Raw genomic sequence first — 18,835 nt, 5'->3', positions numbered from 1 at the left:
TTGCAGGGGTTTTTCTGCTCTGTGCAGGGCGTAGGATTGTGAACCTTTCTAGTTTGCTCTGCACAGGGGGGACGCTGCTTGTCTCTTCAGTGGAGGTCTGCAGTTACCAAAGGAACCTGCTGACACTCAATTAAGTATTTAGCAGACTTTGCAGACCCCCTGCTGCTCAATAAGAAAAACCCAGAGATTTTCCTTTCAAACACCAACATGTTTTATTAACGTACAGAGGAATAAGAGGGAGGATGTAAAATGTCAGGTCTTCTCTAGAAAATCACTCTTTCAAATACGAATTGACAGACTTGGTCTCTCGGACAGGCTGGTGATGGGTTTGTGTTCGCAGGCACTAGGCCAAGAAGCCAGCTGAACCCTACATTTCATAATAAGGCTCCTTTGCCTCTCTGTTTGCTGCAGTGGATTCAGCCTGCCCTGCCAACATGGTCCCACATCTATAGTGGGTAGCTATCGTGGCTTTGCTTTTGGCTGATCCCCTCTGGCCCACTTTCTTCATGCTGAAACCCGTGGGTGGTTAAAGCATGCTTTCATATAGGGCTTGGGGCATGTGGGGAAGAGGGCTGTGCCTGATGGGTGCTGGTGAGTGTTTCACCCTGCTGCATAGGAGCAAGCACAGGCCTGGGGACTTTCTGGTTGGAGAAGCAAGAGGGAGACATAAAAAAAAGCAGGAAAGCAGTTTACCCAGGGCAGGGGGAGAGGGTAAAGAGGTGAGTAAACCAGGAGCGGACTAATGCACCTGGGCTGAATTTCAGCCCTGGTGTCACGGAGAACAGCTTTTTGAAAAGGTCTTGAAACCCAGCTGGTTGCTTCTTCCAAGACCCAAGGGATGCTGTGGACCAGTTGCATGTTGGCTGGGCTGGGCTGGGCAAAGCACTGTTTCTGGACTTCCTCTGCCTGGGGAAGCAAGGGAAGGATGTGCCTGCCCAGGACTGTAGAGCTCTCGCCTGTGAAGGGCAATAGGAGCTGGCAGCAGGGAGCTCTCTTCGCATTTGCATTCCCATGAACAGCTAAAACCAGGTTGCACGGGCACACCTTGTCTGACAGTCATTACTTCCCCTTGAGCAGAAACTCGCTGGCCCTGGCCTTGGTTGTAGCCTAAGGGAGAGCTTCTAGGAATGGGAAAGGGCTGTCTGGATGCCAGTGTAATAAAGAGCTTTAAAAGGGTACTGAGTCCTGCTGGTATCTCGGCTCTTTTCTCCTCTCTCTCCTCTCTCACGCTTGGTCAAACTTTATGATGTTGGTTTTACTAGAGGATGTCTGGGAGGAAAACACAAGGGGAAAGTTATACCAAAGGAGGATGAAGTCACTGTTAAACAGGCATGCAGCAAGCGGTGACAATGTCTGGAGCTGGGGGTGAATGCGTGTCAGTCTTTTTGTTGTAGTATTAATAATGTGCAGATCTGAGACTGGTTTTGAACCGTTTAAGGCTGAAATGTTGATCTGAGTATAACTGCTAATGCAGGAGTGATTAAATCTGCTCTTGGAGCATAAAAAGAGATGTTAGCCACTTGGGGCCCAGGAGGTTAAATAAGGTAAAAGGATTCCCCTGTGTGCTTGTAATTGCTATCTGTCTTGTGAAAACCAGCAGGTCCTGGCTGTTCTGCCTGTCCTTAGGAGAGGATCGTGGCTCTTCAGTGTTTGGGACGCTGCTCCTTATGGCATTACCAAGATCACCACTGGGAAATTGTCAAGATACTTCAATCTTCACTGAAATTAGCAAGTAAAAGACAGAGCAACCTTTGCTCAGCTGCTGGCAGGCACTAAACTGCCTGTGTGCCTTGCTCTTGTAACATGGTAAGTCTCACTTTTACCAGTTGGGACTGACTTTATTTTGCAGCAAGGAGGATGGCAACAGCCAGGGACAGGTCTATAGCTCTAAACTCCTAAGCTGCTTTTTTTTGCTTTTTCAGTTTTTTGGTGCTTGTGGCTCCTCTGCCAGGAGGATGTGCAGAGCTTGATGCTCTTTCCTGTTTTGAGGCACTGAGGCATTTCAGCTGGCTCCTCTGTCCCCGAAGTATTTCAGTCCTCTAGAGAACAGTATCTCCCTCCCCCACGTCCTGGTGCAGTGAGCTGATGTCCACGTCCCTCCTGGGTCTCGAACTATCTAATTTCTAAAGAAAGCTGCTTCTCCTGACTGCCTAAGGGATCCTGTGTTCTGACAACTCCAGTTCATTTGGCATTATTTCTTTTTAATTAAGGGCAGTCCTGTGACTGGTGTCTCGGGGTCAGGTTGGAACAAAGCACCTGAAAACTGGCACCTGGGCTAGCAGAGGGCAATGTACGTGCCAGGAGGGCAGAGTTGGGCAGGACAGGGGGAGTTGCATTCCTTGCACGTGTGCGTGCTCATCCTCAGCTTGTCTCCAGTGCTGATTTGGGGCTGAAGCTGCCCTGCTCAGCACATCTGTTGGCCTTGAATTACCTACTGTGACCCCGACTTACCAGCTTTACCTGACAGATCTCCAGATCTGACCAACAGCATCCTTTGTCAGCCTTCTCCAGGCTGTCCAGGCTATAACGCCACTGACCCAAATCAGACCCCAGCAGGCAGGTCCCCTGCTTACACGGTGTTTCTCATCTATGTGACTCTCACAGTGGGGTCCCCACAAGCCAGGGCTACGCTCCAGGCCTGTGCAATGCATTGAGGACCCCAAGAGAGAAAGATGTTGGCTCAACCTGTGATCAAAGCGCCAGCCGTTTCAGGTGAGGGAGGGAAACTGTAACCACGGGGTCAGAGCATCCCCGTTAGCTGCTAGCATCCTAAATACTGCCTGTTACAGGACTTTATTACCTGACAAGTGATCTGACACCTCCATGCCCCCCAGCATTGTGTGGCCCAACAAGCAGACCCTTGTTTGAAGTGCCAAGAGGTTTGTAATTAACAGAAAACCCCTGGTGATGCACGTGGCAGCAGATGGAAAGGTCAGCACATCCCATCTGTCTCTTCCCACCCTCCCAGCCACCAGCGCTGCACAGCTGCCCTGGCACCTCCCGAGCACGCTAGACCCAGAGCTCGGGTCTACGTGTGGATTTTAGGGAGTACGATCAGAGATGCAATGGCAGAGGTGTTAACCCGAAGCAAATCACTCCGTAGCGGCTGCTTGCAAGGCGGCAGGGCAGGCCTGGGGCCAGCCTTGTCCTGGCAGGAGGCTGCCGGGGAGCTGGGCTACCTGGAGCTGAATTTGCCACAATTTGCGGTAGGGCAGGGTGTGAGTGAGACATTGCATTAGGCTTGGTGTGCCACTGGCTTACCCACTGCTACGTCCTTGGAGTGGTATGAGGTGTTGAAGTCACAGAATCCATTTGCCTGTAAATGTGGACAAATACAGAAATACATAGAATTCAGATTTTTTTGTATAAGCACAATCATTAAAAAATATCCTTCTACTAAGATGTCTGCAGGGAATGCTTCAGTCTTTATCAATTTTCTCTGTTGACTTCATCTGTCCACCAACAAAATGCAGCCAGCTGTAGGGCAAAGCACAGCAGCAGCGCTGTGGAATTGATACAGACAACTCTACAGTAGGTAGGTAAGTTTATGGAAAACATGGTAGTCTAGATATTGCTCGCTTTCTGTTTTTGTCGAAACCCTTTTGTCTTTCAGAAATGTAATTTGTTTGTAAAATATTTGCATTTCAGTGAAAGCTAAGCTAAAAAACCACCGACACCTGGCAAGTGTTTTGCTTTATTTGCAGGTCTTTTCTCTTCCTTTTTCCTCTCTCTGTTTTTTTTTTTTTTTTTCCCTCATGACAAGATGAGAAAGGGAAAGAAGAAAGGGAGAGAGGTAAAAGAGAGAAGGAAAAAAAACCCCAGGAAAAATCATCAAAAGCTTGGTGACTAAAACTTTCTCATACAGGTTTTCTTAAAGTTTTGGCAAGAGATGCAAGCATGACTTTTTGGAAAAACATGCTGGAAAAGCACTCGGGGATTCATTACTTTAAATAGTAAATTTGTGGAAGCTCTTTGCCATATTTCAGTTAGCTGTAGCGGCTCATTCGGTTGAGATTGGACTTTCCCCATTGCCTTTTCCACCTTAGTCTGACCATGAGGATGAGCATCTCTGTCCCCCTTAGAAATGGCATGAACCTTGGTGTCATGGTGCTGTGGCCAAGGCACATTGGGGTCCAGCCCCACTGCCCTGTTGGAGCTCAGCCTTGTTGGCAGGCGGAACATGAGCTACAGTCATTAAAATGCAGGGCACCCCTGTTTTCCCTTCAGAGCCGTGGTCTTCCAGGCGATCCCCCTCCCAGGAGCCAGTGGCTTAAGGAGGCGGTGGACTTTGCAGCTGCTGAAGACCACGGATCAAGGCTGGATGCTCTTCTGGAAGGGCAGATCTGGATCCTCTCCCCTGCATCCTATATCCAGCAGAATTAGCTGCTTCCAGTTTACGCAGGGAGCTGGAAAGGTGGAGGCTGGTTCCTTGGTCCCAGCCTCACCCAAATTTGAGCCATTTCTGCCTTCCCTTTCCTGGGCTTACAGACTTCCCCTTGAGCCAGCAACAGCGCCCTGAGCTCGCCTGGAGGGGGGAGCAGGAGCTGATGGTTTGGCTGGATGCTGCCACTAGCTTCTAGCAGGGATAGCCGATCCCCTAAGCCACAGCCCTGCGGTCCCACACAACCGTTTTCTCGTGCCATACACAGGTGGGGTGAACATCATTCCTGGGTGGGGAGCCTGGGCTGGATTTCCCAGGAAAAGGTGAAGAGAAGGGGGGGCTTTTGGGGCTCCCCCAGTCAGGTTGGTCACACAATGAAGCCAAGTACTGCCCACCTCTCCCTACCATGAACAGGAGGAGATATCACACCATTGATGGTCTACCAGACATGGATGGTGCCTGGATCTTATCCTGGCTCTGCCCAAAGACAAACTGTCCCAGCAGCAGAGGGAGATGATAAGGGATGTTATCAAAGCCTTTCTTTGGCTTTTTCAGCTGGAAATTTTCACTCATGGTCTTCTCCCTCTCCTCCTCATCCCACATCCATCTCAAAGTGACCACATCTCAACCTTCCTTCCCTTTCCACACACATCTCCCCACCCCATGTTTCCACCCAAGACAAATGGCCATAAGTCACTTGGTTTTCCTGCAAGGAAGTGAAATATCCTATAAGGATCTGAATCCCCTTCCCCCTCCTCCAGAGACGACTCAGACCAGAGGATGGATCGGTGTGGTTCAGCGCTAGTCTCAGGGGTCCATGAAATGCTGCAGCTCCTTCCAGGTGGGTTACGACACGAAGGCAAAAACGATTCAGGCCCAGCCAGGAGATGGCCATGTGAGAGCAACGGAGGGCTCCTGCTGTCCTGGCATGGTGCCTTCTCCTCTCGGCCCCACGGGTGGCATGGCTTTAGGAAGAGCTGTACTTATTACTCAAGCGGGAGCTGCTCTGGTCCAGCCCAAGCTCCTGCCCGTTGGCTTTCCACTTCCCAACAGAGCCCTTCTCATCTGTCGGTGTGATGCTCAGAGCAGGTCGCTGGCACCAGCAGCACAGGCAGGACTGTGAGGAGACAAGAAGGTGGAGGAAGAGGTTACAAGCATGGGCTACAGGGTAGAAGAGGGGGAAATATTCCCTTACTGATGTCAGCAAGTCAACCTGCGCAGTGCCAGGCTGGGGATCGCAGCCTGCACTTCTGAGCCTTGCTGTCCTGCAGATCTGGTGGGAGCAGGCTGGTATGGATTGGAAATGAAGATACCAAAACCTTGGGTACCTTTTGCAGTTGTGTTTTCTTGTCCTCAGGGGACAGAAAACGCAGGTAATGCTTAGCTGGGCTCAACTCTTCTTTTTGCTACAGCAGCTGGGAGATGACTCCTTCCCCACCCCATCCCATCCTATCCCATTCCCTTCCTTTCTCAGGGCGCCACTGCTCCTGAAAATTATATCTGAATAACTTGGCCTCAAAGTTTAAAGCAGCCCCAGTCCCTGATCTGATGGTTTGTGGGGATGCTTCTGATCCAGAACAGGGACTTTTTTGGCTTGTCCTAGGTCCTGCACTGGCAAAAGCCTCCCCATAGCAGGGCAGAGACATCTAGTGAACTGGGAGCTGGGAGGAGAGGCACCTGGCCGAGGGAAAATTTGGGAGGAGAAATAAGATCAAATTATATATGAGCAAATCAAATGTATATGAGCAAATAGGGGAACGCTGTGCGCTGCTGGCGGCCCCAGCATGTCCCTGGTGGGGAATTTGTCCGGGAGCCAGGAGCTGCGAGGTCCAGACCTGTCGCTGCCACTGCTTGCTGGATGTCTTTGCCAAACCCTCTCCACCTTTCCCCTCATCTCGTAAGCTCAGAAGTCCACTGCAATGGGGGCAACTGGTCCGTGGGGCTTGTGTCCCTGCGACTGGTGTCTGGGGATGGTCACCATAGCCAGGAGCTCTGGAGGGGTTCACCCTACCTGGAAGCAGTTCTTGAATTTCCGACTGACGAAGTAAAGAGCCACAGGGTTGATGCAGGAGTTGAGGGAGGCCATGTTGATCCCGAAGTAATCCATCACTAGGAGGAAACTGAGGCGGGAGGGGAGAAAAGAGGGTGGACATATTGGAAGCCCACTGAGTGGACATCTGAGAGAGGGTTTCCAAACTGTCTGCAAACTGCCTGGCCCAGGAACCTGCTCCCACGGAGAGCCACTCGGTGACTGATAACATAGACGTGAGCCCAAGGCAGTCCCCTCTGCAGGAGCCCACCACTTTCTCCAGTGCGAGGAGCATTTCCTGAGGAAGCCAGAGGTGTGAGATCTGATCTCCCCTGGTGACTTTAATGTTCTCAAACTGAAGCACAGTAGCAGCGCCTGGCCTGAACTGGATTTTAGCATGATGGGTAAAAAGGAGAGGCAAAGATGGGCACCTACCACATGGCAGAAAGCGTGCAAAGCCTTCAGAAGTGCTGCAGTCCCTTTAGCCCTGCAGGGAATGTTTCTTTGACCAGGAGCACTCTTTAACCCAAAGCTTTATAGAGACATTTCAAAATTTAATGTTTTTCCTTTCTTACGGTCCCCCACACCCTTTCTATGTGCCTACCAGGAGAGCAATGTCACCTAGAAAAGGAGCTGTTGCAACAAGGTGTTCAGAAGGCAGCTCCGGCAGCCTGCATTGAGCCCAGCGGAGCCTCAGCCGGTGCCCGCCGGGGGTCCCAGCTCAGTGCCCTTCTGCTGCTGCCCCTACCTGAGCAGTTCACATCTGTTGGGGTCCGTCTGGTCATAGATGGTCTTTTTGAGGATGCGGCTGAGGTGGAGCGGCAGCCAGCAGAGTGCAAAGATCACCACGAGGCAGAACACGGTCTTGGCCACCTCCCGGCGCTACGAAGAGAAGGTGGGCAGGAGAGAAGGGATGGTGTGGCTGAGCATGGGGGAGCAGGTGGAGCAAAGTACCATCTCCCCAGGCTGAGCAAGAGCCCTTCTATTTCTGTAATCTGATAACAGCAGGGTGCCCCTTTTGAGTCCAAAGCACAACCTGCAGGTCCCAAATTCTGCATCATGAGGAGGACTCTGAGATACAGGCTGCAGAAAGGGGTAGGGTATCAGCAGCACAACATGGACCAGACTCTTTTAATGCCTCTTCCCAACATTGCTCCTGGTGACTTTGCTGGGGTGACATTCCCTGGGACATGGGGCCCCCCTCCATCCACCCTTCACACTGTATTATTGTGACAGCCAGCTGGTCTGCCTCAGGGGATCATTCTGCAAAGTGTGGGAGGGGACCGTAAACCATTCTTTGCCCTGCACCCCTTATCTGTGATACAGCACATGCAGCCTTTGGCGTGATCTGGGCTGGTGCAGCACTGCCAGAGATAAATGACCATGAGAAATCAAGAACCGAGCTGATCCATGGCCATAACGCTGGTGGTTTGGGTTGTCCCTGAGACTGGAGGTTGTAGAGCTGAAGGCCCATCTCCCTGGTTTAATCCATGCATCTGCATCAGTGTGCCAATAGCTGTTGACCACTGAGAGGCTATGTCAGCTCGTACGTGTCCTTTACAGGGACAGGTAGGTCTTCTCCCCTTGGACAGCACTCCCTCCCATTCGGGGAATACCAGGGTGCCTGCCTTCCTTGTTTCTTACCCGTTTCATGTGGTCATTCAGAGCAATTCTCATGCCATTTCTCTTGCTCAACATCTCGCATGACATGAGGCTGTAGAAGATGCCAGTGCATACCAAGGGGAGGCAGAAATAGAAGCCAAAAAGCCACCAGTCCTTCACATCCCGGTAGAACTGCATGCAAAAGAAAGAGCAACTGGGAACTGGAGAATGGGGTGGGGGAGTAACTGGGGCATGAACTGACCCGGTCCCTGACACCGACGCTGGCCTGTATCAGACACTTCTGATGTGTGAAAGTGTAACAGCTCCTGCGCTAAGTGCACATGGGATTACCCTCCCCCAAGGCTGGTGCACATGTTTGACCTAAAGAAGTAAAGACTGGTTTATGTCTGGCTGCCAGTCCAGTCTGGCACTCTTGTGCAAGAAACAGTTCCGAGGAGCTGATTTGGTAGACGCAGTGGGATAAGTTCTGCTGCTCTGTAAGTGTCTTCATTCCCTTGCTCACCCTTAGCTGACCCTGTGATCGAGGTTACCCATGCAGACTGGTTATGGAGATGCTTTTTGGCCTGCTGTGACAGCGTGGCAGGTTCTGAAGCTTCCAAAGATGTGTCATGATTTTCTGATGTGGATGGTGAAGACATGACACACCTTGAGGAGCAGCTGCCTGATTTCTGGCCCCATATTCAAGGCAAGTCTGCCCCGTGTCACTGCAGCATTGGGTATTCTGTGCTTTCTCTGAAAGTGCTCTCCTGGTGTTCACCCTGATGGCTAGAAGAAGCCATCTACAGAAGCATCTAACACTCTGATCAAGGAGGGAGGATGCCCTGGTTGCCCGTGCCTCCCTCTCCCATGCACTGCAGCTGGGGTGGGATGGAGTACCTACCATCATGAAGCTGGATTTCTGTTCGGAGGCAAGCATGCACACCCACAGGTGTCGTTCCCAGTAGCTGAGCTCCACCATGTCAAAGGCTATAGCTTCAGGGACTGCGAGCACAATGGCCACTGCCCAGATCAGCATCACCTCCACTGCCTTCCACATGGGGATTCCTATCCCCTGGATCCGACTCCAGGATGCCACTGCTCGGTACCTGCCCAACGTGATTGGAGTGAGAGAAGCAACCATCAGGAAGGGGCCAAGAAGGTGCAGGTTAGAGTTTTCCCCAAAGGCCCTTTCCCTTACACCTTACTCCTCCACCCCTGAACTTTCCCTTTCAGTGGAATGGGAAAGATCAGCAACAGGGGCTCCATGGATGGATGTGATGGTAGCTATCCTTGGCCAATGTCTACTTGCCATTGGGGAGCTGCCACCCTCCCACAGCACCCCAGCACATCAGCATCCTCCCCTCAACTTTTTCCATCAGGATTTAAACTCTGTCACCAGAGTCAGTTACCGTTGGATTTCAACTCTACATGCCAGCACCCTGCCCCCATCTCTGAATCCGGCCTGGGACCCAGCCACCCTGCAGTCTGCCTTCTGGTTACAGTGGAGGGACATGCTATAGTCAGAGGTGGCTCAGGCTGGGCTGTGCCGCTGTAGAAGCTCTTTCTTACCTGTCGATGCTGAGAGCACAAAGGCTGAGGACGGTGATGCCCACTGAGGCTTTCTGGATGAAGGGGACCAGCTTGCACACCTGCACACCAAAGGGCCAGTCCTTTGCCAAGAGCTGGGGAAGAACCACAGGGTTAACAGGCTGCTTCAGGAAAGCATGTCCGGCTTCCCGTAATGGCAGGTGGTTACCCACAAGGTGTGAGAAGCCCACAGAGAGCAGCTGAAAGCACTCTGAGGTTACCTCTGCTGGGATTATGCAGTGTGCGCTATCCAGTATTTTGTGATCCTTTCATGATCCTGGGAACCTTTCATTTCCCCAAGGGCTCGTTGTGAGGTGAGTTGACACATAGACAGAAGGATGGTGGAGACACCAGGTCCTGACCCTGGGTGGGTTTGAATGTTTGAATCCTAAACACCACGATGGGCTTTGGGTTGCTTTTAGAGGGAAAAGGGGTGTCATTCTCTGTAACAGCCAAAATCCAGCAAGGACAGCTTCTTTCAGATGGCTTTCAAAGTCTTAAGCCCTTACCATACTCTGACATTCTACCATACTCAGGTTCCTTATAGAACACATACACCGTGGCCCCAAGCTCAGCTGGAGCAAGCAGAAGATGTTGGTGAGGACAAGATGCCTTGAAGGCAGGAGAAGTCCAGGCCCCTCACTCATGAGGATGAGTGAGCCTGCGTTCACAACCCTTATAGCCCCATGGCACCTGGAGCCCATCCTAAGGTTCCTCCTACTCACAACCATCCCCCTGGGCAAGCTCTTTAGTTTGGTCTCGGCAGCCAGACAAATCAATCCAGAAGCTCTCCTGGAAAGCAGGGTCTCAGGTGAAGGCAACCGACCGACCCTACCCTTTCCTTTGCTCTGCACACCCAGGGAGTCAACCCGTCTCATGTGTTGCTGAGACGCACTGTGCAGGAACTGGGCTGCCCTTAGGGGCAAGTTGCTCGTAGTCAGTTTGGGCTTCTCAAACAAGGGAAAATTTCTCCTCCTGAAGGTGGCTGGAAAGGAGAGGTGAAGAAGGGAGTGGGGTTGCTTAGGTGGCCTGGTGAAATCCTGAACATCAGTCAGGAAATGTCAGTTTAGACATGACCAGAACAGGGAGTCCCAACCCTGGATTTGACCCAGTTTTCCTGTTACAAGGCATGCAACACCAATGCAAGATGTTGTCCTTAGCCTGGACAAGATATCTTGACTTTGCTTTCTGTCAGCTGCAAGCTGTGCTAGTTGTAGCTCCAAGAGATGAGCAAGTGTGTCTCCAAGCCACAGCCTGTGCTAACAGGAGGTGTCCTGTAGGCTTTTGTTCTAAGCCATGGACTCTGCACAGCCCAGTGCACAGCCCAGTGCAACCCCAGTTCCCAGCTGACCAGGACGCAGAGCTGGGTATTGAGCCTGTCACTGGTTTATCTGCCAGCTTCCCTCAGCAGAGACATTCCTACAGCCTCCACCTGGTCCCACATGCCTTTTTTTTTATGATACATAGGGCCTTCCAACAACAGAGACTTGTGAAATGCATCAGAACTGGGCAAACAGATCCTGAAAGGAAGGGCTGTTGGATGCGTGTCCTCACGGTCCCGTCGTACAAGCCTTTTTCCTTTGGGAACCCAGGCTAAAACCAACCCAACCGCCCTGATATTGTGGGTGATGTAAACATGACAGATGGACCCTGCAGTCCAGATCCGCCAAAGTGGAGAAGTATTTGCAACCCGTGGAGGCAGGTCTGCCAGATATTTTGCTGTTGCCTGTTACAGTGTGCATTCTTGTTAAATGCACGTTGCACGACCCAGATTCTTTCCCTGGCTAGATGGTGCATCTCCCATCAAGTGTGGCAAAGGCAGGATTAAAATGCAAATCTTCCCTGCCTTGGGTTTGACTGGGGACAAATACTGGGGGGGCTTTGCTGTTCAAAATTTTTAGGGGCTCAGCTATGGCCATGCTTGTTGGGCGACCTCCACAGCCTCTGCCTGTGCAGTGGGTGCAGGGGGAAAGTGACCCCCGGCAGAGCTGCCGGTGTTGCAGCCACCTTCCCCAGACTGTCTCGTGCCTTGGGCAGAACAAATCGTGCCTTATTCAAAGCAAAGGGGGGCCGGTGGGTGAAAGCAGAGGGTCTGTACCCCACGGGTGAAGGGGGCAGCCCTCCCCTGGGTCAGTGCTGCTCACCCCAAGCTACTCTGTTTTCTGGCACGGGTAAAACCCTCTACATGGAGCCATATTCTTGTAACAGCGGGGATCATCAGGCTCATGGAGAACCTGTTTGTTTTGAGCTAAAAAACCTTTATAGTTTTCAGTCACTTTTCACTTGAAGGGTATCTATTCACAGTGATCTGAGACCGTCCCGCCAGCCACATCTGGTTGTTCGCACTGTCAAATTACATGCACCTTCTTCCTGATTTGAATTTCTCTGCCTTCTCCCCCTGCCATCCAGCCTGCTTGGTCCAGGACCCCTCTGGCACTCAATGTCCACTTCGCAGGCTAAAGCTTCCCTTTAACAAACAAATCTGACTGAGCTCCAAGCCCTTCACCCTCCAGCATCCCTTCATAGAAACCTCTGGCTCCAGCCCACCAAAACGTGTCTCCAGCAGTTGGCCAGAAAGAGCCACAACAGCCCAAACGCATCTCATGGATGTGGTAACACACCTTCTGCTCTTAACTGGGGTCTCAGGTCTACTGCCTACATCTGCTCAGCCCCCTCTGCCCCGGTGCACCGCGCAGAGCTCAGGTCACCCTGATACTGTTGTGCCTCTTCTCTCTAGTTAGGGGTCAGTGCCTCCTGAAAGAAGCCCCTGTTCTGTATTACAGCCCTCTTCCTTGTTCCTGGGTGAGTCTTCATGTTTAGCTGGAATAAAAAAGATATTTGCTTGAGGCTGATTAACTGAGCTGAAATAAACACCAGGTTGTGATGTCAGAAGACTGCAAGCGATTCTTTTCATGTGATTTTAGATCAGATTTAAAAGATCTGGAAGGTTGTGTGTTTGCATGTGTGTGTGCGCATAACACAGCTGTAGCTGAGAACACCTCTGCTTTCCCAGGAATGTACTCTGAGCTTTTTGTTTGTTTTTCTCGTCCTTTGGAGAGCAGAAACACCCTCCCTTGCAGAAATGGAGCCTGTAATAAAGAGCAGAGGATTGATATTCCCCAGGGCACCGAGGCAAGTGGGAGCAGACACCATCCCCACAACCACCAGACTGCTGCAGCGCTGGTGCGCATGGAGCCTACCTTATATACGTTGATGGGCAAAGCAATGAGGATGTAGAGGAGGTCTCCGAGCGCCAAGCTAGCAATGAGGACATTCGGCCCATTCCTCATGCACTTGTTCTTGTAAATGATCCTCAGGAGCGTGGAGTTCCCGATGATCCCTACTATGAAGATGGTGCAGGACACAATGGTGTTGATGTACTTGAAGATGTGTCTGATATCCGCAGGCTTCACGCACACGGGCAGCAGGGGCGGCTCAGAGCTGGTGCTCCTGGGGAGGGTCTCCGAGTGGTTTGACAGCTTGGTGTCCTGGAACAGGCTTGGCTGGACCAGGCTGTACGCCTGCTCCTGGCTGAGCAGCTCAAAGGGGTTGGTGCTCTCCTGAAAAGCCCTTGGGGTCTGGCTCTGTGCCCCAGAGAAGAGGCAAGTCAGGAAAATGGCCAGAGTGGTGGGAGCTGGGACTCTTGTCATTGAGGACTGAAAGGCAAAGTTGGTGCCAGAAGTCCTCACCGTGCTTGAGGGACGTCCTTGCTCGGGTCTTGGTGGGATCTGCAGGTGGAGAAAGGGACAAGGGCAAGAACTCGGTTAGCAGAGGAAGGAGGAACAAGGCAAGACTGAAAGAAAGGAATTCCTGGAGAAAGTCTGTCATCACAGTGTCCAGAAATAATGCCACATTAGATCCCATCTGGTCGGAGCTGCTGACCCCTGTGGGTGGGGGTCTTTGCTGCTGAAATTGAACAAGCCTGTTCGATAAACAAACTAGAAGGAAACAGTCTCTTATGCCCCTTACACAGTATTTCAGCAGATGAGGGCACCTGCCTTTTCTCAAACACGTGTGTTGAATCAGCCGTTACACTTTCTGACCTTGGTATTGCTGCTCACATGGCAAATCTGACTTTTCTTTTATGCCCACCCCACACTTCTCATCTAGTTCCTGACTGTTTGAACCAGCGGTTTTGGGGCACCTGCCCTGCTGACGCCTGCACAGCGGGGCAGTCCTGCAAATCCTGTCTGGGTGTCCACAGGACAAGCAGACCTTTTCTTCCAGTCTGTGCCATGGGAAAGCCGGAGCTGCACTGACATCCCACCCTTCAGCAGATCCTATGGGCTGCCAGATGCCATCTTTCAATGCAAAGTTTTTCCCAGTGCAGTTTTGCTGGGAACCATGATGGGAAAATGTCACAAGATTTTTTTCCAGAAATGCTGTATTGATACCTGATATCTTATTTCGATTTATGTGCAAGCAGTAGAGTCCCTCCTTCCCCATCCTTATCGTCGTTAATTGAACCACTTCCTTTGCAGATCCACTGTGCCCATTCAACCCAATACTTGGGGATATAAATCTCCCTGTGCTGTTTGCAGTTTTGACTGCTGAGCACGACAAAAGGTCTCTCAGGCTCACCAGGGCTGGAGCACCACTAATAAATATCACCTGAGCGGGGTGCGCTGTGCGAGTCTCAGGCGATGCTTCCAGCCAGGGCTCGCTAAGCTGCTGCTCCACAGCCACAGCAGAGAGCTGAGGGTGGCTGTAGGGCTCTGGCATGATGTGAATTTGTGGAAGGGGCTTCCAGGTGATCCAGATATGGCCCCCAGTGGGAAGTGAGCCTAGAGAGTGAGTGGGAGATGTCAGCACCCTGCCAGTCTGTGCCCCAGCACTGTCTGTGCCACAGGCAGGGACAGCTCGGGGGTCTCCTAGTTCGAAGTGGCTGAAGAACTTGTTTCTCAAACTCTGACACTTTACAGCTCTGAAGGGAGGAAAAACTGCTGTGCCTAGAGCAGGAACAGGAGCCTTTTTGGGCTTCCCTGGGGTGTGTTCTGCTCCAGAGAAGCGGTTAGGCAGGGATCAGGGTGCCTACCTGGGACTGGAGATGGGACTCCAGCCTTTGCTCTGACTGCACCAGGCAGAGTTGGGGTCTGAGCCCAAAGCAGCCATACCCCGGGGATCTGCTCCCCAGGCCCGTTCAGCCAAGGCATTGCCAGGTTGTAGCACAGTTCCCCTGCCCAGGACTTGGGGAGACCCCAGGACCAGCAATGCATGTATGGTGGAAACACGCCATCCCCACTCTGGGAAGGCATGGCCAAGCTGACCACGAGTCCTGCCAGGCACAGCCACGGCTTCTCTGGATACAGCTGTGCGCTCCTCAGTGCCAGGCTTTGTGGAAGTGCCTGGGCACCCAGCTATGTTGGGAAGGTGGGGAGAAGAAAGAAAGGGAGAAAAAGGATAAATAACCTGAAGGAGCGCAAACCTGACTCATTGGAGACCTGAGCACAAATTCCTGCTCTGACTTGGTGCAGGGACTTCAGCCTGCACCCCTGCAATCTGTCCTCAGCAATCTGTCCTGCCCCAACCTACACCGGGGGCAGCTGTCTCATGGGTCGGTGCCCTGACCAAAGCCCTCCTCTCCTTCCCACTATGCCCACAGCATTGCAGCTCATAGGAGAGGGCAGACCCAGCTCGGAATTCCTGCCCGGGATCCTTGAGAGTCTGAGCAGCTCACAGGGAGCAGCTTCGGATGGCACAGCAAGCCTCTACCGCCCAGGGCTGTCTGGGGGCTTGGAGAAACGTGGTGGCTCTTGAGTGAGCAGCTGACAGAGAGGTGACCATCCCTGGGAAGCTGTGTCCTGTGCCCTCCACAGCAGTGGGCTGCTCTTATCTGCTCTCTCCGGAGCAGGACTACAGAGCCTGGGGTGGCTGTTCTGCCACTGGGTATTTGGCAGAAGAGCTCATGTGAGTATCACAGGACACGGCTCACTGGATCCTGCCCGTCCCCTCCACAGCACAGCTGCAAAGCACTGGAAAAAAAAAGCACTTCTTCCCCGTCTTGCCTTAAAATCCAGAAATTTAGTAGAAGAGAAGCATTGTTTTCTTCTGTTCAACAGCCTGTTTACTTCCCACCCTCCGTGATGCCTGTCACATCTCAGAGTTCTTGAAAGCATAACCCTTTCTCAATTGCAGGGGAAACTGAGGCACAGGAGCATGAGGAAGCTTGTTCAGTGCCCAAGAGGTGTGAAGCCAAAGCCAGCATTGCTTGACCTCAAATCCTCTGAGCTTTGCTCATGTTGCTGATTTGGGGAAGCGACTTGGTGCCTGAAGGGGCTATCCCCATCCCACCTGCCTGGCTGGGGCTCTTCTGCTAGCAAATAGCTCAGGCGTGTGGAAGTGGAAATGCCCCTTATGCTGTGCTTCGTCCAAATCACAACTGAAACCACTGCAGTCATGACATGCGCATCAGAGAATAATTCCTGGAGAGGGGATGAGCCTGAAAACCATTGCTATAACCCAGCACAGCCTGCTCCCATCTGAAAGGTGCCATGCACGGGCCAGGGGGCTTGGGACTCCTCTTGCCTGGGAGCCCAGGAGAGCCCACCGCATCCCAGGCAGCATCCTCATCTCAAGGCAGACGCACCTCCGCTTGCACTCTCCTGCCAGACTAACCTCGCCAAATGCAAACCAGACCTTTTCTGCAGAAAAACATCTCTTGCAGCAAAAATGCCATAGGTGGGGGAAAGGAGAAAGGCAGATGACAACACCACATCCCCAGCTGCTTCCCTGCCGTGAACCCAACCCGGTCTGTAAGCAGAAGGATCTTTTCCCCCTGCCCCCGAGGTGTGCTGGATTTCTTCTCATGCACCCTCTCCTTTCCCACCTGTTGGCCCTGGCACAGGCACCACCACGGTCCCTTCAACGCCTCCCCCAGAGTGGGGGCCCTTGGGGGCAACCTGGAAAACATGCAAAGACTCACCCTGAAGCAAGAAATCATTTTGTCTGCAGGCTAGTGCATGGAACAGCAAAGCTTTTCATCGGAGTTAAGTTACCTTCCTCATGGCCACAGACTCTGGATGCTCCTGGGATCAGTTTCTTCCCCTCTCACGGCTCCTTCCCAGTGCACGGGCAGCTGGGCATGTCCTGCAGGCCCTGGAGAACTGCAGTGCTGTAGATCCTGGAGTTGGTCGTGTGTGTGGGCTCGTGCTCAGGGGAATGTTTCTCCCCTCTCGTGACTTGCTGAGGTCTCTCTGAATGGAGTGGTTGGTTATATAGAAAATGACTGGGCTCCCCCCGAGCGCAGCCCCTGCAACCAATAGGCAAAGCGCGGGACAGGGATGTAGGAGGAGGGCGAAGCAGGAGAAACGCAGGACAGCGCTGCGAAGGAGGTGAAAATAATAAACAAATAAAGCTTGAGGCAGAGGGAGGGAGGTGGGGGAGGGCTGCTGACCACAGAGCAGCGTGCCTGCTAGGCACATCGCAGTGACGGGCTTGGAGGAGCCCCGTGGCTGTGCTTTGGTGAAGGGAGCTGCAGCCCCCACCACCTTTGGGGAAAAGAGACAGGAAAGCCTGCTGTGCCCAGGGGGTACAAAGCCAGCTGCTCCACCTGGGGCTTTTGAGGAAATGTTCAGGAGCAAGATGAGTACTGCCAGCGAGGCAGAGGGGACCTGTGGTCCCCCTTCTAGCAGGGTATATGTTGGCCAGGACAAGCCTCACTTTCCCCCCACCACAGTCTCCCCGAGCCCTGGTCTACTGCTGAAACAGTCTGGGAACAGGTTTCAGACCATGCTTCCACCTACAAGAAGTTCCACTGGTGCCTTCTAACATGCCAGCTCTGTTTTCATTTTGCTGTGGTTTCTGAGCATCCTGAACTGCCTGAAGAGCAGCATCCAGCTGCCGCAGGTGCAGGGCAGAACACTTGGTGGCTGAGCCACTGGTGCTGCCGTAAGGTCACACCAGGCTCCCCCACCAGCCACGCACCCAGCCCACGCTCTGGACGTGGTCCTGCTCGGAGGCTGCTCTCTGCTCACCACCTGCTTTTGATCATGAGCCACGCTTTCATGAGACTCCTCCTGCCTTTCTCCAGACTGTAGGAACCTGTAGACAACTTGTGCTGCTGCACAGCCTCCTTCCCTGTGGACAAAGCCTCTCCCAGCCTCTCAGCTCATCTGCTTGGAGAGGAGAGTTTGTTTCCTCACCACGCTGTGAACCCGGCTGTTGTCAGGAATGGGAGATTTATTTGGAACGTGGCAGGTTGTTTATTTAAGAAAATGCCAGATCCCCTTGCTCTGGGGTCCTTGATGGCCCAGAAACATCTTGGCATGATGTGACTGTACTGAGTCAAGGCAACTTCACTCTGATGAAGGAATCCCTTTGCCCTTTTAGCCCCGAAACAAGGACAGAAAGAATTGGTTGACTCTTTCCCAAATTGAAAGCATCTCAAGTGGAATGAGATGACATTTCTCTGACACGCTAGAGGATTGTGTTGCCATCCAGAGGGATCTGAAGAGGCTGGAGAAATGGGGTGGCAGGAACCTCATGAAGTTCTGCAGAGGGAAGTGCCAAGTCCTGCCCCTGGGGAGGAATAACATAGATCTCTTGTAGGAAGCCATCTCACAGCCTCACTCACTCCTGTTGTCCATCTCTGATCTTTTTCTCGGTTGTATCATGGTATTTGTATGTTGGTTTATCTTCAAGCCATGACCTTGTCTAATCTCTTTTCTTACTGTGTTTTTGATTGCTAGTCTTCAAAATGTAATTGCCAATAAAATATGCCTGGTATTGGAAATGTCTCTTTGCTCCTTTCTACTTTATTCTTTCTTCTTACCCCTTTACTAAAAGTTTTAAACTTTCGAGTACACGCAGTAAGTTATTAAAAAAAAATTGTAATAACCTAGTAAATTCAAACCCCAGCAAAGTCATGCAAAGGTACTCCTATGTCCTTGATTAGCTGGTAGAAGGATTTCTGCAGCAAATCTGCTGCGATCCACTACTGGAGACAGACTTCTGTGCTACGTGCTCCTTTTGTCTGACCAACTGCAGACCACTTAAGCTTGTGGAACATGACAACAACAAATACAGAATGGACAAGTAATTTTGATTCCTCAAAACTCAGAGGCAAACAAGTGACTGTCATCACCCTGAGGCTAAGGAACTGCGGCTGGCTGGGTAGCTGCACACAGGGACAGATTCACAGCATTATGGTTGAACAAATTTTCACGGGAAGCAACAGTTCTGTGCTTTGCTGCAAACTCTGCCTTCATGCTAGGGAGCAGCGCATCGGGCAGGAGATG

The 18,835-nt window shown here is 52.0% G+C and overlaps 1 protein-coding gene across 1 annotated transcript; it reads right to left on the bottom strand.

Annotated features, from left to right (window-relative positions):
* Positions 1-3,404: 3,404 nt before the first annotated feature.
* LOC101920533 (endothelin receptor type B-like) lies at positions 3,405-16,898 on the bottom strand. The gene is made up of 8 exons (XM_005235234.3): positions 16,595-16,898; positions 12,800-13,327; positions 9,582-9,694; positions 8,914-9,118; positions 8,055-8,204; positions 7,159-7,292; positions 6,393-6,501; positions 3,405-5,498 (listed from the first exon to the last, which is right to left on the bottom strand). Exons 1-8 carry the CDS (start codon positions 16,601-16,603, stop codon positions 5,349-5,351), a joined length of 1,398 nt encoding a protein of 465 aa, XP_005235291.2. The 5' UTR covers positions 16,604-16,898; the 3' UTR covers positions 3,405-5,348.
* Between the last annotated feature and the right edge of the window lie 1,937 nt (positions 16,899-18,835).

This window comes from Falco peregrinus, chromosome 13 (genome assembly GCF_023634155.1).
Source record: "Falco peregrinus isolate bFalPer1 chromosome 13, bFalPer1.pri, whole genome shotgun sequence".
NCBI lineage: Eukaryota > Metazoa > Chordata > Aves > Falconiformes > Falconidae > Falco > Falco peregrinus.
Note: the sequence above shows the minus strand (reverse complement) of the source record. Positions and strands in the feature narration are given on the sequence as shown.